The 23392-nt window shown below is 30.8% G+C and overlaps 1 protein-coding gene across 1 annotated transcript in view; it reads left to right on the top strand.

Annotated features, from left to right (window-relative positions):
- The window catches only part of GABRG2 (gamma-aminobutyric acid type A receptor subunit gamma2), a 138395-nt gene that overhangs the window by 14655 nt on the left and 100348 nt on the right, over nucleotides 1-23392 (top strand). The window contains exons 2-3 of the mRNA XM_074292001.1: nucleotides 20721-20872; nucleotides 22685-22752. Of these exons, the coding sequence (XP_074148102.1) occupies nucleotides 20721-20872; nucleotides 22685-22752 (220 nt within the window). The remainder of the gene's footprint in view (nucleotides 1-20720; nucleotides 20873-22684; nucleotides 22753-23392) is intronic.

A 23392-nucleotide genomic window follows, 5' to 3' on the forward strand; every position in this document is an offset into this window, starting at 1 on the left:
CTTTCACAGAAACACTTATCCTAAGCTTGGAGTCTATAGTTTTCCAGGTCTGCTCAAAATACTTTGCTGATCATTGCAGGTGAGAATGGAGAGTGATAAGTCACTATATTAAGCTATTTTAGTGAAAAGTAGCTCTTAAAACAGAAAATTGCAAAAAATGTTCTCTAATCAGCTTTCAGAACTCTAAAATTGATATTAACCTTGTAGATGGCAATCCATATGAACACGGCCAGTTTTTAACATGTTGATTCTGCTTTCTCCAATCAGCTGGCAGAAGTTTAGAGCTCTCTTGCAATTAAGTAGCTAGCTACAACTACAGAAGCTAATATGTCTTCTGTCAGTTTTCTTACCTGATTTAATCCGAAGCAGTGGCTCCTAATTTTTCTATGTTCTTCACCCTGCTATGAAGTAAAAAGTCTCAGTTCTACTTCTGTTTTAGTCAGGAGCCTTTATATGCAAATGGCTATTGTATATTTTCATTTTTCATATCTCTTCTTCAGTCCGATCTCTTTCTCTGGCTTCTGATGCATGAAATAAGAACTCTTTATGAGTAGTGAACAATTTGAAATTTAGTTTAAGGAACACCAAATTCATATAGAACACAAATTTTATTATAATGCACCAAAATAGTTCTTTGCTGTAGCTTCACAATACATTGCCCTAAAATCCTGAACAAAGTAATATATAAATGGACAAAATGAATTGTAATGATACCCATTCTCCTTTAGTCATTGCTATGCCTTTAAAGGGCTTGTTTTTCCTAAGATAATTAAAAGTCTGTATTTCTCCCCAAGCATTTGTATCTGAGAAGCTATTTTTCTTGTTGAACTGCTTATTGTTTTTCATATTTCTCACACAATCACCCCACTTTCTTCTTTCAATAACTAACGTACACATATTAAAGTGACAAATGGATACAATCCTTTTTCTCCCTAATTCTCTACCTTTTAGAAATGAGTTGGTTTTAAATAGACAATATATTGATCTGTTCCAACCATGGTATTCAAATAGTCTGATTCACAGGTTGCAAGAGACTAAAAGCAAAATCAGAAGAACCTACCAAAGTCTAATTCTCCATGATAAGAGGAAAAGTAAATATGAATGAATGGGCAAAGATTCCTGTCAAACAACAGAAAAATGAAGTGAAGTGGAAAAATGTGTAGAATTTACATGCCAAAATTAATCAACTTAAATATAATAACAATATTTAAGTTTTGTTGGTGACCAATATGAAATTAAAATTTTAAAACATTTAAAAAGTTTCAGTTTGATGGATGCAAATAAAAGTATTTAGCCTAGGAATATTGGCATCTGTTCCAGACTAAAATATACGCAGTCATTAAAAAATAATTCAATTATGGCTTTTGTTTCTTCCACATAGTCATCCACAGATATTGTCAAAAACCCATTTACTTACTGCAAAAAACAATAACAAAAGTTAAGCAAAACTAATCAACATAATGAGTATGACTTATTGTATGTATAACATTGCATTCCCTATACATTACCTCTCTTGGGGAAAGGAAACAGGTAATTCTGATTATCTTTATTCTGGAGACAAAATTATTTACTATAACTACAAGACTACACATTTGGCTTTATTTTATTTTCCATCATCCTATTTATTTTACATATATCTATATCTATATCTATATATACATACATTATCTTCTCTGGTTCTACTTGTTCTACTCTTTCAGTTTTCACACATTTTCCCAATTTTCTATGCATTCCTAATATTCCTCCTTTCTTATGAGGGGAAATTATTATAGGTATATACTGTTATTATTTTCTGTTGCTTCTCCATTCAATATATATTTTCTTTATTTAATTTTCCATAAAACTATAAAAAGTACTGGTATGAATAATTCGGGACAAAGGATCTACCTATCTTCCTATCTTTGGCCTCCATATGGCCCAGTAATTGGATTTCTGGGTTAAAAGGTATAAATAATTCCATGATGTTCTCAGATAATTCCAATTTCCTCCAAAAATGATTGAATTAATGTACAACTGTGTACTGTGTATATATGTGTTTATGCCTTTTTTTTTTTCAAAAGTCCTCCAACTATTGACTGTTTTTTCGGTCTATATAGACTTTTTTCATCTTTCCAATTAGGACACTTTTAGTAAATAAATCATGCAGTTTCACATTGCATTTTTCCATCCTCGTTCATTAAAATATATTTTTTTCTTTGTCATTATTGATTCCACAAAAAAAAAATTCTCTCTCTCCCTGACTAATTTTAGAAAGAGCTGTTTTCTGAATTTCTCTTCTCTTCCACTTTTGAATATTTTGGTGTTTATCTGTGTTATCCATCAGCCTCATGGTTTCAGTGGCATGGCTCATTTTCTTACCAATCTGCTTCATTAGCATTTGAAAAAGTCATTAATAACAATATTGGGAAAGTAGATAACAAGATCATTAAATGGCTATTTAACACATACATGGTTGACTAAAAATCTTAAACAGCAACAAAGGCAAAAAATCAAGTTTTCTACTTCCCAGAGTTTGAATTAAAAACTTTTTTCAAGCTTAGATTTCTGGTATAAATCACTTAATATATTAATTTTTGAATATGGCTGGTGATCCAGCAAATGAAAAAGAAAGCCATATAGGGAGTTAAGGCACCACAATCTAAATATCAATACATATAGATACTGAATTTAAGGGAGAGAGAAGTAATGATGATAAGGGTGGTTTGAGAAGACAGGAGGGGATAGTCCAAAGCAGAGGTCAGGCTGAGGGGTTTGCTAGAAAGGTTGAAGAGAAAGATCATTTCTTAAAGAAGGAATAGAGAAAGGAGGAGATAATTGTATATGATGACAGATTGTTAGATACAGAGAAGGGGTTAAAGAAGGAGCTCAAAAAAGGATATGTATCTATTTTCCCAGTAATGTTTGAAGTCATACTGTCATTTCTAAGAAGAGAAAGAGGACTGGTATAGGAGAGCTGAGAAAGAAGAAAAGGTTTAAAATACTATGTAATGAACATAATAGAAAATCAAATAGGGAATCATAAAAACACTCCATTATGTACTTCATTAAGGGAGTAGTTGAGATTTGTCAAGATGTATTTGAAGTAGAATCAATCAGCATGTGTGTTTTATTTGACTATTCAACTTCATTAAAAAAAAAACACTTTCATTGAAACAGAGGAACAAAATGATGAAGGTTATCAAGAGCTAAAAATTAAAATAATAGGAAAATAAAATGAAAGATAGACAAGCAAAAATGATGTATTGAATTTATTAGAGTAAAATTGATGAATAAATTTCCCATAATTTTCAAAAGTAGTAAGGAATATAGATCAGAGATAATTTTGAAGATGAAGGATAGATTTAGGTGGAAGGAATAAGGAGAGGTTATGCTCAAATAAAAAAATAATATTTTTGATCATGAAAAATGAACAGCTATGGGAAATATCAAGGTCAAGGGTGTGATCATCTCTTCATGAAACTGAGGAAGAGTGAAAGAGTAAAATATAGGTGTGTAGTATATTGAAGAACTGAGAGGTTGAAGGTTTTCAGGGAGCATCAATATTTATGCTGCCTTCTTCTAATAAAAGAACAGAAATGCTTATGGCAAGGAAAGACCATGAACCATGCATTAAACTCTTGAGTAGAAATATTTAAAAATCCAATGATAATAGATATCAGGGTCTGAATTGTGTGATAAATTTGAAGTACATGGACCTCAAAAGTGGAGAGGTGATTTAAGGATAGTGACACAAAGAAATGTTGAATTTTTTTTAAAGCATAATAATTTTAATTATTTCTCCAAAATCGATATATTAGAGGTTATGAGAGAATGTCTAACTAGTTCTGGAAAAGATAGACAAGAAAGTAATTTAGCTCTTAATGTTAGAAAAGAGGAAGTTCTTTAAAGTTAAGAGAAATGTATTATTTGTGGATGAGCAATTTCACAGGGAGAGTTAAAACTAGACTATGACAATAAAGTAGTTATATTGAAGGCAGTCTATCAGTATGCATGTATTTAGTATCTGCTCTATCCCAGAGATAGTACTAAGCATGGGAGATACACAAAAAGGTCAAAAAAAGAGTTGTTGCCATCATGGAGCTCAAAGTGTAAGGATGATGACAACATGACATCAACTATATATATCAACAACTGTATTAAACAAATGAGAGATAAATATCTGAGGAAAGGGACTAGCATTAATAGTTGACAAGAAACGTTTTTGGTACTGAAGGGAAATTAGGGAAAGCAAGAAGCTGAGATAAAAAGAAATAATTCCAGGTATCTGGAACAGACAGTTAAAAATTATGATTCAAAAAATGGAATATCTTGTGTAAGATAAAGTAAAAAGGTCAGTGTCACTGGGATAAAGAATAATGAGACAAGGGAGAGTAAAAAGCAAGAACACTAGAAAAGTAAAAAAGGGCAAGGTGGCAAAGAATATCAAAAGCCAGAGTTTTATATATGAAAGTGAAGATTTTAGTGTTGTTTTTTCTTTTTTTGCATTTTAGTGAATGGGGGAAAGGTATTAAATAATAACATCATCAGATCTCTTTAGTAATAAGATTAATTTGTAATGAAAAATTGCAAATGAAGATGACTTAGCTGTACAAGATCAAAAATTGTCAACAAAACCATTTGGTATAGGCTAAGAAATATAGTAGCCAATCAGTGAAATAGGTTAGATTCATAAGACACAATAGTCAACAACTATAGTCATCTAGTGCTTGCTAAATCCAAAGATGACAACTTCTGGGATAAGTACTCACTGTCTGAAAAATTTTGGAAATATTGGAAATTAGTATGGTAGAAACTAAACATTGATCCACACCTAAATACCTTATGCCAAGATAAGTTTGAAATGAATTCATGATTTAGAATAATCTTCTAAGCAAATTAGAAGAACAAACAATAGTGTACCTCTCAAATCTATGGCAAAAGAAGAACTAGAATACATTATAAAATGTAAAATGAATAATTTTTTTATTTTATTAAGTTAAAAAAGTTTTTGTACAAACAAAACAGATGCAGACAATATTGGAAGGAAAGCAATAAACTGGGGAAAATGTTTATATCTAAGGATTCTGATATATAGAAAAGTGACTCAAGTTTATAAGAATTCAACCCATTTTCCAACTGATAAAATGTCAGAGGATATGAACAGACAATTTTCAGATGAAGAAATTAAAACCATTTCTAATCATATGAACAAATTCCCCACATCACTACTGGGCAGAGAAATGCAAATTAAGACAACTCTGAGGTACCACTACACACCTCTCAGATTGGTTAAAATGGCAGCAAAAGTGAATGATGAATTTTGGAGGGGATGTGGGAAAACTAGGGCACTAATACATTGCTAGTGCCAACCATTCCGAAGAATAATTTGGAACTATATCCAAAAGGCTATCAAACTGCATATACTTTCATCTAGTAGTGTCTTTATTGTAACTGTATCCCAAAGAGATTATAAAAAACAGAAAATGGCATTTATGTGCAAACATATTTGTAGTAGTCTTTTCTGTACTGGCAACAAACTGGAAACTGGGTGGATGCCCATCAGTTGAAGAATGGCTGAATAAATTATGGTATATAAATATTATGGCATAACATTATAGCTCTATATGAAATGATATATATGTATATACATATATATGTATATAATTTTTATAGCTCTATAAGAAATGATCAGCAGGATGATTTCAGAGAGGGCTAGAGAGACTTACATGAACTGATACTAAGTGAAGTGAGTAGAATCAGGAGAACATTGTACATAGCAACAAAATTATACAAGGAGAAAATGATTCAGGCAAGTTCTAATGGTCTTGTGATGAAAAGAGCCATCTGAATCCAGAGAAAGGACTCTGGGGACTGAGTATGGACCACAATATAGTATTTTTTACCTTTTTATTGTTGCTTGATTGAGCTTTGCTTGTTTCATTTTGTCTTTTCTTTTTGATCTGTTTTTTCTTGTGCAGCATGATAATTATGGAAATCTTTACAGAAGAATTGCACATAGGTTTTGTCAAAGTAAATGTTGAAAATTATCTATGTGTAGGTTTTGAAAATAAAAAGCTTTAATCAAGGGGCAGCTAAATAGTGCAGTGGACAGAGTTCCAGCCATGAGTCTGGAGGATCTGAGTTCAAATCAGGCCTCAAACACTTAATACTTGCTATGTGTGTGACCTTGTGCAAGTCACTTAACTCCAATTGCCTTGGCAAAAAAAAAAAAAAAAAAAGCTTTAATAAAAATAGTAATTTGTTAGTGGAGTGATAGAATAGACTGGAGTGGGGAGAATTTTGAAACAGATACGAATCAAAGGGTACTTCAATATTCAAGCCATGAGGTAATAAGGGCCTGAATTTTAAAAATTAATTTTATAATTATAATTTTTTGACAGTTCATATGCATGGGTAATTTTTTACAACATTATACCTTACACTCACTTCTGTTCCGAATTTTCCCCTCCTTCCCTCCACCCCCTCCCCTAGATGTCAGGCAGCCCCATACATGTTAAATATGTTATAGTATATCCTAGATACAATATATATGTGCAGAACCGAATTTCTTGTTGCACAGGAAGAATTGGATTCAGAAGGTAAAGATAACCTAGGATGAAAAACAAAAATGCAAACAGTTTACATTCATTTCCCAGTGTTCCTTTTCTGGGTGTAGCTGATTCTGTCCATCATTGATCAATTGGAACTGAATTAGATCTTCTCTTTGTTGAAGAAATCCACTTCCATCAGAATACATCCTCATACAGTATCATTGTTGAAGTGTATAATGATCTCCTGGTTCTTCTCATTTCACTCAGCATCAATTCATGTAAGTCTCTCTATATTCATCCTGCTGGTCATTTCTTTTTTTTTCCTGAATCTGGGGTTAAGTGACTTGCCCAGGGTCACACAGCTAGGAAGTGTTAAGTGTCTAAGACCAAATTTGAACTCAGGTCCTCCTGCATTCAGGACTGGTGCTCTATCCACTGTACCACCTAGCTGCCCCATCTGCTGGTCATTTCTTACAGATCAATAATATCCCATACTATTCATATACCATAATTTACCCAACCATTCTCCAATTGATGGGCATCTATTCATTTTCCAGTTTCTAGCCATTACAAAAAGAACTGCTACAAACATTATGGCACATACAGGTCCCTTTCCCTTCTTTAATATTTCTTTGGGATATAAGCCCAGTAGTAGCACTGCTGGGTAAAAAAAGGGTATGCACAGTTTAATACCTTTTTGGCCATAATTTCAGATTGCTCTCCAGAATGGTTGGATTCTTTCACAACTCCACCAACAATACATCAGTGTCCCGGTTTTCCCACATCCCCTCCAACATTCATCATTACTTGTTCCTGTAGTCTTAGCCAATCTGACAGGTGTGTAGTGGTATCTCAGAGTTGTCTTAATTTGCATTTCTCTGATCAGTACTGATTTGGAACACTCTTTGATATGAGTGGAAATAGTTTCAATTTCATCATCTTAAAAATTGTCTGTTCATATCCTTTGACCATTTATCAATTGGAGAATGGCTTGATTTCTTACAAATCAGAATCAGTTCTCTATATATTTTGGAAATGAGGCCTTTATTGGAACCTTTAACTGTAAAAATGTTTTCCCAGTTTGTTACTTCCCTTCTAATCTTGTTTGCATTAGTTTAGTTTGTAGAAAAGCTTTTTAATTTGATGTAATCAAAATTTTTGATTTTGTGATCAATAATGATCTCTAGTTCTCCTTTGGTCACAAATTCCTTCCTCCTCCATAAGTCTGAGAGATAAACTATCTTATGTTCCTCTAATTTATTTATGATATCGTTCTTTATACCTAAGTCATGACCCATTTTGATCTTATCTTGGTATATGGTGTGGGTCCATGCCTAATTTCTGCAAAACTAATTTCCAGTTTTTCCAGCAGTTTTTGTCAAATAATCAATTCTTATCCCAGAAGTTGGGATTTTTGGGTTTGTCAAATACTAGATTGCTATAGTTATTCACTCTTTTGTCCTGTGAACCTAATCTATTCCACTGATTACCTAGTCTATTTCTTAACCAATACCAAATCATTTTGGTGACTACTGCTTTATAATATAGTTTTAAATCAGGTACAGATAGGCCACCTTCATTTCATTTTTGCATTAATTCCCTTGAAATTCTTGACCTTTTGTTCTTCCATATGAATTTTGTTGTTATTTTTTTCTAGGTCATTAAAATTGTTTCTTTGGAGTCTGATTGGTATAGCACTAAATAAATTGATTAGTTTAGGGAGTATTGTTATCTTTATTATATTTGCTCAATCTATGCAAGAACACTGAATGTCTTTTCAATTATTTAAATCTGACTTTATTTTTGTGGCAAGTGTTTTGTAATTTTGCTCATATAATTCCTTACTTTCCTTTGGTAGATAGATTCCCAAATATTTTATACTATCAACAGTTATTTTGAATGGAATTTCTCTTTGTATCTCTTGCTGTTGGATTTTGTTGGTGATGTAAAAATACTGAGGATTTATGTGGATTTATTTTGTACCCAACAACTTTACTAAAGTTGTGAATTATTTCTAATAGATTTTTAGTTGATTCTTTAGGATTCTTTAAGTATATTATCACATCATCTGCAAAGTGTGATAGTTTGGTTTCCTCATTATGAGGACCTGAATTAAGATTGTAGCATTGCCAGAGAAAAGAAGGGGTCATACAAGTGAGAGGAAGAGAATAGTCAGTGAAGTTGAAAGGGAATTTGATGATAGCATTGGCAGTTTAGAGCACTTTGGGATTTAGTATTATAGATTTGGATAATGCAAATCATGGAGGGAGGACTCTTACAGTTTTGAGTAAATAAAATGCCAACTCAATGTCTCAAGGATGTTATTGGTAGTGTCCAAAAGGTCATCAATGTCCTCTAGTGATTGCTCTTAATAAAAAGTACATTTTCTCCTATGAACCATAAAATGCATTGTTAGTTTTCATCTGTATAAAGCATGGCTTGTCTGTTAATAGTAATGCCTGAATGAAACAGTATATTAATTCTGAACCTCAAGAACATTCACGTACAATTTTGTGGCTCATATCACTGGGAAAAAATACTATCTCTTCTCACAGTATGGGATAGACCCAAAAATCTATTCATCAGATTTAAAAATGATCTTAATAGAATTTTAGTAACAAAACCTCTTCTTTCCCTTGTGTCTTTTATATTTTTGATGGCTAATAACTTAGAACTCATGTCAAAAGATTTCTTAAAATTTCACCTTAGGGGATAATTTCTTAATAGGAATTTATTTGAAATGGAAAGTAGGAAGAAAATTAGGCAATAATCTTGTAGATTAAATCATCTGGCTTTTTTATCATTATCAATATAAAAGTATTCATTTTATAAACACAGAAATTACATATAACCAGAGTAAAGATTAAATTTTATGATTTTCCTTTGAATAGCAGCATTTTTTTGTTTGTTTGTTTGCTTTTGGATAAGTTGTTTTTGAAATGGCCTTATGTGATTCCATGGAACAATGAATAAGCTGCCATACCTAGAGCTATGAAAACTTGAGTTCCAATCTAGCTTAAAAATTTATTAGTTATGTGACCCTAATTCAAATCTAATAAATCTTAACAACTTTATTTGTCATGTGATCCTCATCTATCTCATTTTCCTTATCTGTAAAATAGTGATAATAATAGCATCTGCATTTCAAGGTTGTTTTAAAAATCAGATGACATATCATTTGTAACATACTTTATAAACCTCTATCAGTGTTGGCTATTATCATTATTGTTGTTATCATTTATTAAGAAATTCATTTAATGGCCAGCTTCTCAATCTCAAATTTAAGTTCTTTTCAAAAGTATATAATGGTGAGGATTAAATCTAAATCTTATTAAGTGACCTGCTTTCATAGTTGCTGAAATGTTACATAGAGAAATATCTGAGGTGTTGAAGACTGGGAAGTATTTTTGAAGCTGTTTATGATATTTGTTATCATAAGGAACACATGGTGTGTTAACTTATCATTATTTCAATCTTAAATCTGCTTATGACTTAATAATTTTAATGGTACAGCAGAAATCATTCTACAGTATGATGTTCACTGACTCTGGAATTCTTTATGGAGGGTTTAAATGTCATTTCTAACATAAAGTGCTTGTGTGACCCAGAATAAGTAATTTAATTTCTTCAGACCTTAGTTTTCCCATCTATAAAATGAAGAGCTGGGATTGATGCAAATGAATACCCTTCTAAGACATTAAGATCATACACAGGGATGGCTGAAAGTACTAATTCCCAGGCAGGAGTTCCATTATTTTAAAAAAATAGATTGTATTATATTTAGAAGTTTTAAAGACTTGATCACTAGCCTTTTCAAAATATTCACAACAGAAAATATTTCATTCTGTAAGTATATAAAGTTGTAAACATATCATCTTTTAACCTGTTCTTTTTCTACTACATATACTTTTACAGTTCCAATTGACCTTAAATGCTATTTTGGAATGTTCTTTAAAAAGTGCATTAAATATAATGATTTTTAATTCTAATACCAGTTTTTTTTTCAGAATTTCTTCATAATCTCTCAAAACATAATTATACAAATAACATGGAACTGAATCAAGACAAATACTTTTCTGATGTACTTATATATGCACATTTCCAAAGCACTTTATTAAAAATAAAACAAAATCTATCAGATAATCATAGGCCCCAACTAATTTAGTATAGAAAAAGTCCTTATATCACAGTGTGATGGATGTACCATGTAGTTTATTATCAAGGAAAAAATTATATTAAAAAAGTTCCAGAGTTGAGCAGTTACTGATCTGAGAGAATGTATTGGGGGTGTTTTATAGTAATAAGTCTGAAAAGATAACACAAACTTCTATGATTAAAAATGTTACAAGCAAGCAATAAAACTATATTCATCACTTACCCAATATTAGCAAGATGATGAAAAGATAAGAATTTATCTCCTAAAAAGTCAGCTTCAGAGAAACAGATTTTAAGATTCTGCATTATAGATGACTTCAAGTGAGTATACACAGGCTAAGAATAATTATTCTTATGTAGGAATTCTTGAACTATGCTTTCATGGTGACAGAATATGGTGATAAAACATAAAACTTATTAATATGCAAAGTTTTTTAATATACTTCATTTAATTTACATTAGATATCCAGATAGTTGAAAATCTCTTCATTTTTATTTTAATATAGCTTCGTATTCTGACACAAAGAGGAGAACAGAACTGCAACAAATGCATAACCAATTTTAATTAGGACAATATCTAGAAGTCTTGTATGGCAATTTCACAGCATTAGACTTACCCAATTTCTTCCACTTATACTCAAATCACTCAAAATTCTTATCTTAAAATAAAAGAGAAAACTGTGCATTCCTAGTTAACCCATTTTCCTCCTTTGTATCTCAAACACACTGTTGAATGCCTGGCACTCAATGAACATTTAATAAATTTTATTAATTAATAATATTTTAATGTTTTGTTTTGGTTATTCCAAAGGATACAAAATTTTTCAGAAAGAAAGAATTCTTATTCTACCACTGGAAAAGTTGTTGACTTTATACCAAAAATGTAAAAAACTGAAGGACAGAAAATTAAAGCTCCATCCTGTCCTGAGGAAGCAAAAACTATGTGAAGTGGTTTATTTGAATAATTCAATAACTTCACAAGAAAGTAAGGATGCTAGCTTGTCAGCATCAAGGTATGTGTTGGTTAAGTCTTTTGAAAATGAATTTCCTTTGGTTCTTTATTATAGCTAAGTATATTAGGACCACAATTATGACACTAAAGATAAAATAGTGAATATTATGCAGTGACCCATCTCTCATTTCATCTAAACAACTTGTTTAATATTATGCTGAAACTAAACTCTTCATAGTGTCCCTAAATATGTGTTCTGCTATATTGCATATATATCTTATATTTGTATCACTCCTGGGCCAGCATATTCTTCTACTTGTCTCCACCTATTAAAATCCACATATGCTAATTGACTCAGACATTGTCCCCAATATTTTTCATGACAGTAACAAATTAAGCTGAATTATATGTAAATGTTTATTTGTGCAGAGAAAGGAATGAGGATATATTCTGAAATGAACAGTACATAAAGGGAAATGCCAACAATGAACTTTTAAAATATTTCATCAAAGAAAAGTAATATACTAGTGATAACAAATATAGGATATGGACAATATGTGGATTTGCTTTGGTTGGCTATACATATTTTTAAGATTTTTAGTTTTATTGCTGTAGAAAAGCTCATCAAGTGAATTCATAGGAAAATAATATATTTGGAATGACTGAGACATAAAATAAAAGGCATTAATAAAATTCTAATATGAAAAAAACAAACAAATATAAAACAACCCATCTGGTGAACTACGCTAATATCATTTTTGAATTCAATAGTATTTTATTTTGTAATTATATCTTAACTATATGTAAATTATATGTAAAATAGTTTTCAAGATTCATTTTGTAAGATTTTTGCTTTGCTTTCATATATATTTCCTCCCTCCCTTTCTTAACTTTCCCCTCCCTAAGACAGTAAGCAATTTGATATAGACTATCTATAATGTACAATAATTTTAAAAATATTTTCATATTGGCTGTTTTGTAAAAGAAAAAAAATTAGAACAAAAGGAAAAAAACTGAGAAAGAACTAGCAAACAAAGAAAAAATAGCTAAAAATACTATTCTTCAATCTTCATTCAATTTCCTTAATTCTCTCTATGGGCAGCTGGCATTTTCCATTCAAAGTTTATTGGAATTGACATGGACCTTTATGCTATTCTTTAGAATTATGACTCTTGAGAAACATATATTCAACATTTTTTGCTTATTTGTTTGTTTGTTATTTCCCTCAATTCTAGTTTCTTGACCTGTTATAGTGCAGCATAGGAACTGCCAGTCATGCTCACCTTTGTGTATTTAACATAGTGATTCAAACTCTTTTAGTGACCCAAATTTAATGTATTTTATAAAAAATAATAATAATTATTGATTTATACATTTTAAAAGAAATTTTCTTTTTTGACCTGTAATACAGGTATACGACCCTATGAACTAGGTAAGATAATTATAGTAATAGCTAACGTTCAGATAGTGATTACTATGTGCCAAGTGCTTTATAGGTATCTAATTTTCTCCTCAAAACAATTCTGGTTAATAGATGCTATTATTACCCTCATTTTGTGAATGTAGAAACTGAGATAGACATAGGTTAAATGATTCACAATTACCTATTCAGAAATAATATAATTAGTATCTGAGGACATATTTGAACTCAGGTCTTTCAGTCTAGTGTTCTATCTATTGCTGTTAGTTACCCAAATATTAAAAGTCTAATTTTTCAAATGTGAAATCTGTATCTCAGCAAATTAAAATTATTTCCCAAGAATTACACAAATGAAAAATCTCAGAATCAGGATTTGAAGCTATATATCATTGTCTACAAGTCTACTCTTTCTATTCTTTGTTTTACATTACCAAAGGCTAACTAGGCAAATCAATTTAGTTGCTCTGTTTTGATTGCTGTTTTACTAGATAAGCTTTCACAACAAGTGACAGGCAGTAAGTGCCATATGAAAATCAGCTTGGTTGAGCACAGAGAGACTAATCACTGGCAGGTTTCTCCTTAAGTGATGAATTTTTTAATTTTAATCCATGAAACAATTAAAATTAGATTTTTCCCTCAGTTTATACAGCACTCCCTCCAATTTACTTTCCAGAGGTAGGATGAAAGAAATTAAAAGGAAAATTATATAGATTACCACATTCTACCTACAATGAATGTTGCATCTCTTAATGTACAATACTTATCTAACAATTAGTGAATTAATATACTGTGGAAAGATCTGAATCATATTAATATTGATTTTCATGTTAAAAATGAAAACAGGATACATAGAAAAGTTACATATAAATAAAAGGATGTATCACCAAAATTTTTTTTTTACATAGAGTGATATAAAGGAATCAGCCGACTTGGTTGTGCCAAAGATGACAATAATCATCACTTTATTGGATAAATGGTCATTACATCCCATGGTATTCAGGTTAGCTATAATCAAAAAGATCACCAGTAAGAGAAATGTTTCTTGGGCATCAACAATTTTTGTAAGGAATGATGGAGTAAATCAAATTTACTTTTTCTTTAAAATAAGTATAGGATTTAGTTGCTTTTGAAACACTTTAAGTGGCACCCTTATAAACCAAAATTTCTTAGTTGTCAGGTCAGGACATTATTAGCCCATGCTCATTAATTTGCTTTGTCCCAAGTAGAGTTCTTTTATAAAGGTAATTATTTTGAAATGGTTAGAACCTACCCAAAAATAATAATTATTGCTAATGACAATATGATGAAAAATCAATCAAAAAGATTTTAAGTGTCCACTATGTGCATATACTCTGTAGGCAATGGTGATACAACAAATAAAATGAAAAGGCAGTTCTCTTAAGGGGTTTTGGTCAATATATGTGGTCAATACACATATATATGTATATATATAAACATATACATATATGTGTATATAAACATATACATATGTGTATATAAACATATACATATATATCTTATATTACATGTGTATCTGTAAGAATATAGGGTAGTTTAAGGAGATTAGACCCCTACCAGTAGAAGAAACCAGAAAAAAATTAAGTAAAAGTCAACCCTTAAAAAAAGTATCTTGAAGGAAGGTAAACGTGTGAAATGAAGGTAAAGAGAGAGTGTATTTCAGTAATGGAAGACAGGAAATGCAAATGGGAAGAGATAAGAGATGGAGTATTATATGGGCAGAACATTAACAATCTCATCTTCACTAGAATAGGGGATTCAGAAAATAGATTATTCTATAATAATGTTAGAAAGGAAGATTGAAGCTAAATTGAAAAAAAAATTTAAAAGTCAGAGGTATTTATGATTTATCCCAGAATTAATTAGGAGTCATTTGAAGTTATTGATTATGGGTCAGAGCTTCATTTAAGGATAATCCTTATGAAAATGTGTGGAATAAGACTTGGAATAGAGAGAATTATAATGAAAGGAAAACCTCTGAGGACACTGCAATAATTCTGAAGAGAAGTAATAAGAACCTGAACTAAGGTTGGGAGCTGTGAGCATGATGAAAATGAGATGGATTTGAGCAATGTTATGAAAGTAGAGGTAGCAAGATTTGGTAACTAGCTGAACAGAAAGTGTCAGAGAAAGGAAAATGTCAGGAATAATGTCCAATATTTAAACTTGGGAGATAGCAAGAATATTGGTACACTTGACAGAATTTGGAAAGAATGGAAAACACATATCATCTCTTTTGGTCCTGTTTTGTCATTGTTATACCCAGTATATCTGGTTTGAAATTCTAATAGGGGAAAATTAGGAAGTGCAACTGATAGAAGAACCCAGGCCTGGAGTCAGGGGAATCTGAATTCAAATTCAACTTTAAATGTTTATTAGCTGTGTAGCATTGGGCAAGTCACTTAACTGGTTTGCCTCAGTTTCTTCAAATGTAAAATAAAGATGATAATAAAACCTATTTCATAGGATTGTTGTAAATATTAAATTAAATAATATTGATAAAATGATTAGCATAGTACCACATAGTAAGCATTAGATAAATATTTCTTCATCCAATCTCTAGTTCTTATGTGGGATCAGAACTCAGGAGAATAAGAACTGGATATATAGATCTAGGAGTCATTTTTATAAGGACAGGAATTGACATAAATAATCAAATGACAAAACATAAACAGAGAAGAGAACTGGGCTAATGATGATGAAAATGATATGATCTCACATTTCCATAGTGAGTTTAATATGCACACACAAATGCACAAACACATATATAGTTTTAATTCCTCTTATTTTTTTTTTATTTTAATTTTATTTAAATTTTTAAAACTTTTAAACCCTTTAAGATCTCTTTGGGATTCTTAAAGAAGGGAAAGGGACCTGTATGTGCAAGAATGTTTTCCCAGTTATTGCCTCCATTCTAATCTAATCTGCATTAGTTTTGTTTGTATTTAATATACCTTTATTTAATATATCTTTCAACTTAATATAATCAAAATTATCTATTTTGTGATCAATAATGATTTCTAATTCTTCTTTGGTCACAATTTCCTTCCTTCTTCACATATCTCCACATAAAATATCCTATGTTCTTCTAATTTGTATATAATATCATTCTTTATGTCTGAATCATGAACTCATTTCAACTTTATCTTGATAAACGGTGTTAGGTGTGGGTCAATGCCTAGTTTCTGTCATACTAATTTCCAATCTTCCCAGCAGTTTTTGTCAGATTGATTTTCTGTAATCATGAATGGATGCTAGTGTCTCTAAATATTAAAACTAATTGTTCTGCCTATCAGACACTCAAAAATTTACCAACAGTGACAATGAAAATAACACATTTATTTCAAACAGCAATGTAACTTTAAATGTTACATTTTATGTTACATACAATGTAAATAGCATATAACTTTGCTATAACTTTTGTAGGTTTCTACACCAGTGGTGATGTGAACAATGCTGCTCAAAGGGAATCAGTAAAGACCATGAAAAGCATTGCTCAATGAGAGAAAAGCTTTTTTATCCTTTTTAGCTTAAAAAAGTCCTGGAAAACATCCCAGATTATGCATCTGCCCCTCTAATTTAGATCTCAAAGTAGAAAGCTCTAGGGAAGAACAGCTTAGTGTATTTATAGTGAGGAGTCCATTATTTTTCTTCCTGGAAAACATCTGTGTATAGTTCTGCTCAGCCTACGTTGGATGAAGGCCTAGAGACATCATCTAGGGATCTCAGAACAGTAAATGTGGCCCTTCCTATGTATCTGGGGAACTACAGTTTAACTAGATTTTCACATTGAAAAGAGTAAAAAGCATAGTCAATTATAAGGGAGAAATTCAGTTAAAGAACTTTTGATGCTCATATTTTTTTGCCAATTGTTTTATCAGATTATGGAGAAAATCCTAAAGTATGTGATTCTATAAAAGAAAAATGTGAATAGAATTACAGGAAAAGCAATATTTCAAGTGATTTCCATATGATTTTTTCTCTTAAAAGGTTTTATCTGCTTATTTCATATCTATTATTCCAGTTTGTTTATATTAATAGGTATTGATTAACAGGTATTTGATAAATACAAAAGGAAATGAGAAGTACGCTGGTGAAGTCAAAAATATATTGGCATAAGAATCAGGAGACCTACTCTCATTCTAAGGCTATCTAGTGATGAGCAAATTCTTTCCCCTCATTTGGTCTCAGTTTCAACATCTGAAATATTGAGGGCTTGCAGTAAGTTCCCTTCTAACTAATGATCTATGACCTCAGAAAGTTTCAAGGTACAGAGAAAAGGGAAAGCAAACCATGTGTGCAAAAATGTTTGTAGCAGTCCTTTTTGTAGTAGCAAAGAACTGAAAACTGAGTGGATGCCCATCAGTTGGGGAATGTCTAAATAAGTAATAGTATATGAATATTATGGAATATTATTGTTTTTGAGAAATAATAAGCAGGTTGATTTCAGAAAAGCCTGTAAAGACTTACATGAACTAATGCTAAGTAAGGTGATGTGATGATCAATTGGGATGGACATGGCTCTTTTCAACAATGAGATGATTCAAGGCAATTCCAGTAGACTTGTGATAGAAAGAGCCTTCCTCATCCAGAGAAAAGACTATGGGGGCTGTATGAAGATCACCTTTTTGTTGTTGTTTGCTCGCTTGTTTGTTTGTTTTCTTTCTCTTTTTTTTTTAATATGATTTTTTGTACAGTATAATAAAAATGGAAATATGTTTAGAAGAATTGCATGTTTTACCTATATTGAACCACTTATTGTACAGGGGAAAAGGGAGGGAGGGAGAAAAATTTGGAACAGAAGTTTTGCAAGAGTGAATGTTAAAAGTATCTTTATGTGTATTTTGAAAAAAAAAGGCTATTGTCTTTTTTTAAAGTTTCAATCTAATCGCAGGAACAGGGCAAATACATATATAAGAGATTTTAAAACATTTCCAAAATCATTTTATGAGTCAATAATTTAGCTAGGACTTTAAATTATCTTCGTAATGGAGAGATTTTTCTTGTAATGAGACTTGTAACAAGATTTTATTTTTATGAGGCACTTGCAGGCAGATGCTTTGGAAGGTTGGTTAACTGAAATAAAAATTACAGGAAAGGCGGGGTTTTTTTTTGCTAATAGATTCTTTCTCTGCCTGGCAGAATAGGATTTCTCTGTGTGAACTTGTGGCTTTTTCCTGAAGGTGATGAAGCTTTGATCAAGCCCCAGCACACAACAGGATTTGGGGATTGGCCAAGTCTGAAAAGATGCCCAGAACAATGTCATCTCCCCTGTTGGAACTGAATGAAACTTAATTAATTCAAATTGATATTAACTTAAAGGAAACAGAAAAGGGGAGGGAAAGAAGAGAGTTTATTATGCTATAACATAAGAAAATCTAAAGTTTCCATTTTTTTATAGCATCTTTATTGAATCTTATCTTAAGGATTCTAACCTGGTAGAGATTAGCTGGTAGGCCATGCTATTTCCTGTCTTTTCTATACTTTATCTTTTTTTCTGACTTTGGTGATATTTAATTGTATAATATATATAAGTCAATCAGCAAACACTTATTAACTACTTAATATATGCTAAGTACTGTGCTAAATGGCACTTCTATTAGATGGTAAACTTCTTGAGATTGGTTGTTTCCTAGTTAGCATACCATCATGGTAAAGTATTGTATTGAAGATGATGAAATCCTAATTTCAAAATCTACTTCAGATCCTTATTACCTATTTCACAATGAACCTTTTTCTGCATCATTCCCTCATCTTTAAAATAAGGGGGTTGGATTTGTTAGCTTTTAAGCTTCTTTCCAACTCTAAATTTATAAACCTATAATGCCAAGAGTCTAGTCTTATTTAAGCTTTCTATCTTTGGTAGTCTTGCACAAATAGCAGGTACAATAAATTTTTGTTTAATTGAATATGGGTATGCCTGCTCAGAACAAGTATAGATTTCTAATCTGTAATCTTTTTCTTTAGAGGTGAAGTGTCTTGTAAAAACGAACAGAGCAGATGATAATCTTTTTCAACTGAGAGAGTAAGTACTTAATACAGGCAATGCAGCAAATAGATGAGTAGTGAATTTAGAGTCACAAAGACCTAGGTTTGATTACCACCTCTAAGACTTTGTATCTAGATGACGTGGACAAATAATTTTTCCCAATTTCAATGTACTCATCAACAAAACTGAAGATAGTAATGCTCAAAGTATATATTCCACAAAGGTTATTATGATATTCAAATGAGACATTATACTTTATGTAAAATGTTCTACATATTTTAAGATGGTATAAATACTCCAGTTAGTATTATCGAGGTATCTTTAAGTATCCTTTAACCAGATTTTGGGGAGAATCCATATACTTCCAGATTATAAAATTAAAGACATATGATGTCTAATAGAAGTAAACAGTGAAGAAATTGTAACAGATTTCAGATTTAATATAGTCACTAAAGTTTATACATGCAGTATGATAGAAGACCACAAATATTGCCACAGGTGACACAGATATCTGCGTGGAATAGCAGCAATATATCATCAAGTCCTATTTATCTGAAGAGTTGAACTCAGTGTTTTTGTTCATTTAATATTCTAATCAAATGAAAATTGAATTTTTTATTATTCAGAAGAGCTCTTACGTAATACCTCAGTCATCATTGTGAACATTGATTTCTATTACTCAGCACAGTAGATTCCGTAGAAAGAGTATACTATATTAAATTGATATTAACCATATTATAGTCCCAAGAGTTTATTATTATTATTTATGGGAAAATATAAATTATGAGAAATAAGCTAATATAAAGTGTTCACAGTAGCATTCAAGAAACATATGTAATGCATTGAGATGATCTATTGCTTAGAAATTAAATGTCAGTTTATTAGATAAAAAAGGTCTTGCAATTTTAGCTTTCAGGTTTTACATTATAGTGAAATATGTGTTTCCTTTCTGTTTAGCAAAAAGGAAAAGTTGGTATTTTCAAATGATCTCTATGGTATTTCAAAAAAAAAATGAAATGACATTATTTTTATCAAAGTGCAAATGAAACCAAAAAATGAAAGCACCCTGTTTGTATGTGTGTGTATGTGTATGTATGTATGTATGTATTTGTGTGGACTTATGTATGCACATTTATTTTATTTTTTATCAAAGATCAAACACTTATCTATGTCAGGAATAGTTGATTGACAGTTTGTGAAAGTGAATCTAATTAAAATTCTCTTGCTCTTGTTAACAGATTCAATCAATTTAATCTCTCAAAAGAGGGAAATATGGCCCAGATTGCACACTTATCTTTTATACATCATTTCCACCTAAATAGATGACAAGAATTTTTACTATCTCCCTCTTGAGTAAAGAGGGGAAAACTAGAAATGTTAAAGGACAAGATGGGATCAATAAATCCTGGGCTACATATAGATGGCCAAGCATACTGGGTTAGGAATTCTCCAGATCATCGGATTATACACTTGAATCAGCTGTAACCACTATGTATGCAATAGAAGTACCTTTTAAAGAATCTATTGGTGAACATTTTTATTTTGATGATTTTTTTATGGATTTATTGTTTATTGCTTCTACCAAAGGTCTCTGTATAGGATGCTAAACATGACAAGGTCCTGCTCTGAAATCATTGTCTACTTTTTTGTTTTCAGTCTCAGTAGCCAGAAATCTGATGATGACTATGAAGATTATGCTTCAAACAAAACATGGGTTTTAACTCCAAAAGTCCCAGAGGGAGATGTCACTTTCATCTTAAATGGCTTACTGGAAGGATATGACAATAAGCTGAGGCCTGATATAGGAGGTGTGTTTTCAACTCCTTTCCTAAATGGATCATATAAAACAAGCTTTATAAGAAACAAAAATCAGAAATATTTAGGAGCCCAGGATACGTGATGGACTTTCCATGATATGTTTTAAAGTCATCACTGCAGCTATGTCAGAAAATTCTTAAGTGCTAAGTAATCGAAAGCATCGAGGAAGGGACAAAAAACAGCAGCCAAAAAAAAATAAAAATCACTGATGGAAATACTGGGGGGGGTTAAAATTTTTAATTTAATTTTGAAGTCAATGATCAGGAATACATGGCAATGGACAAAGAAAAAGAGAGAAATATATTATTAATATGAATGGCTTGGAAATACATATGAGGTAAAGATTTATCTACTAAGAAATTTCTGGGAAAATGGAAAAGTAACCAGGCAAGGGACATTCTGGAGTTTAAATAAGAAAATAAATGTAAAGTACTTAGCAAATTTTAAAGTTGTTTTGAAATGCCAATTATTATTATTATTAGCCTACCTGGGCATCTGGTCTAACAGTCTAGGGATGTTTTCATTTGCTGAGCTTTCTACTATACTGCTGTGAAGCTCAAGAAATATTGATAGTACAATTTAGGAATGTGAAGATAAAGATATAAAAACTAAATTTGGGGGGTTGGGAAGATTTATGTGGATTTTTAAGATTAAAATAAATTATCATTTTCTTAAGTCTAGACAATCAGCAAAACAATAAGCCCCGATTCTTAGCAAATACATTGAAAATATGCTTAAAAATAAATTCTTCAAATTTGGTTAGAGATTGTTCTAGCAGACACTTATAACATCTAATTTTAAATGCAAATAGAGCCAGGAATTAAGACTATCCTACATATGCTCAATATTAATACCCTCTCAATAAAGTGGTTTGTGCTCCAAATGGCACTCTGGTATTATGGAAAAAGTTGCAGTTTCCACTATGTCATTAAGAAACAAGAATCAGATTGGTTAGTTAGATGGAAAGAATCACAATTTCTCAGTTTTATAAAACTTTGAGGGGCAATGTGATAGAGAGGATAAGAGTCTGTCCTTGAAGTTAGAATATTGTTAAATTCATATATCATATGATATGTGCTAAATGTGGAACCTGGGACAAGGAATTTCATCTCTCACAGAAAACATTAAAATTGTAAATTACATACATGTTTTAGATCATTAGACATAAATTAGTTTAGAGAGTTTTCTGTACCAAAGATATCATGTCTCCAGTTCAAAGAAGAAAAAAATAGTGATCATTTAGTTCAATTCTTGTTGATTTACAAATGAGGAAAATAATAAAAATAAAAATAGATGTAACAAAGCTAATTAAAGAAACGCAGCTCTATAAAAACAATGCTTCATCAACTGATTTAAGTATTGCATTATAATATACTCTATACTTTAACTCAATTCTAATCATGTAAAAATGATTATTAATCTCTATTAAGTTGGCTTATTAATTTTTAATTTTTACCTTCTGACATGGAAGTTATGCTGAGCAAATTTCCTTCTCAAATGTACTGCAGAATGGACTATTCATCAGAGTTAAAGAAAAATTTTGTGTATTTTAAAAGATCATTTTGAAAGGAATAATCAAATATATATATATATATATATATAATGTAGTATTGCCAATTTTTCAACAGAGATTTTTTTCTGACAGTTATATTTATGCAAATATTTGTTATTTGTTTATTGGATTCAAGTTAAATATATATTTATATCCTTTTAGATGAAAATTATTCAATTACTAAGTTGATAATAACAGAAAGATTTGTGACTTTTACTCAGTGGCATAATGTTTTTTTTTTTCTTCACAGTAAAACCAACATTGATTCATACTGACATGTATGTGAATAGTATTGGACCAGTGAATGCTATTAACATGGTGAGTTTCATTTGATAGTAATAACTTCAAAAATTGATAATTTTAAAAAATTGAAAAAATCATCTGGGTTTTGTGTTTATGTTTTGTAATTATCTCTCATACTTTCAACAAATGTTTCTTGAAAGACTTGTTTTCAAGAAGACACTGTGCAGGATTCTGAAAAGGAAATTTTGCCTTTGATTATTAGAGTATTTTTGGAAATGAGAAGGAACTAGCTAGTTTCATCTGGAAAATTTTCTCAACAGATTATGTAGATGGATTAGTAAAAATAAAATATAATAAATAAAACCAGTGTATTGGATCCCCTAAAAGATAAAGGTGACTATATATGTCTATAAGGTTATAGGATGAAATACAATAGTTTATATGCCAAATTATCTATAATTTATAGCAGAAATATCTGGTTCCAGACCATATAATATAATGTCTTTAATTATACTATTGAGATAAATGATAATTAATTAATGAAGGATTATAGAAAATAAGTTTGATTCTCATTTTCATGGTTTGTATCAAAGCAAAAATGAGTAAAAGTTTATCTATGACATTACAACTTCCCCCATAACTATTTTCTCAATCATTATTATCATTTGATATTTAAATAAAAGTTACAGACACAACAGAATGCATGGTAAAAATG

This window comes from Sminthopsis crassicaudata, chromosome 2 (genome assembly GCF_048593235.1).
Source record: "Sminthopsis crassicaudata isolate SCR6 chromosome 2, ASM4859323v1, whole genome shotgun sequence".
Taxonomy (NCBI): Eukaryota; Metazoa; Chordata; class Mammalia; order Dasyuromorphia; family Dasyuridae; genus Sminthopsis; species Sminthopsis crassicaudata.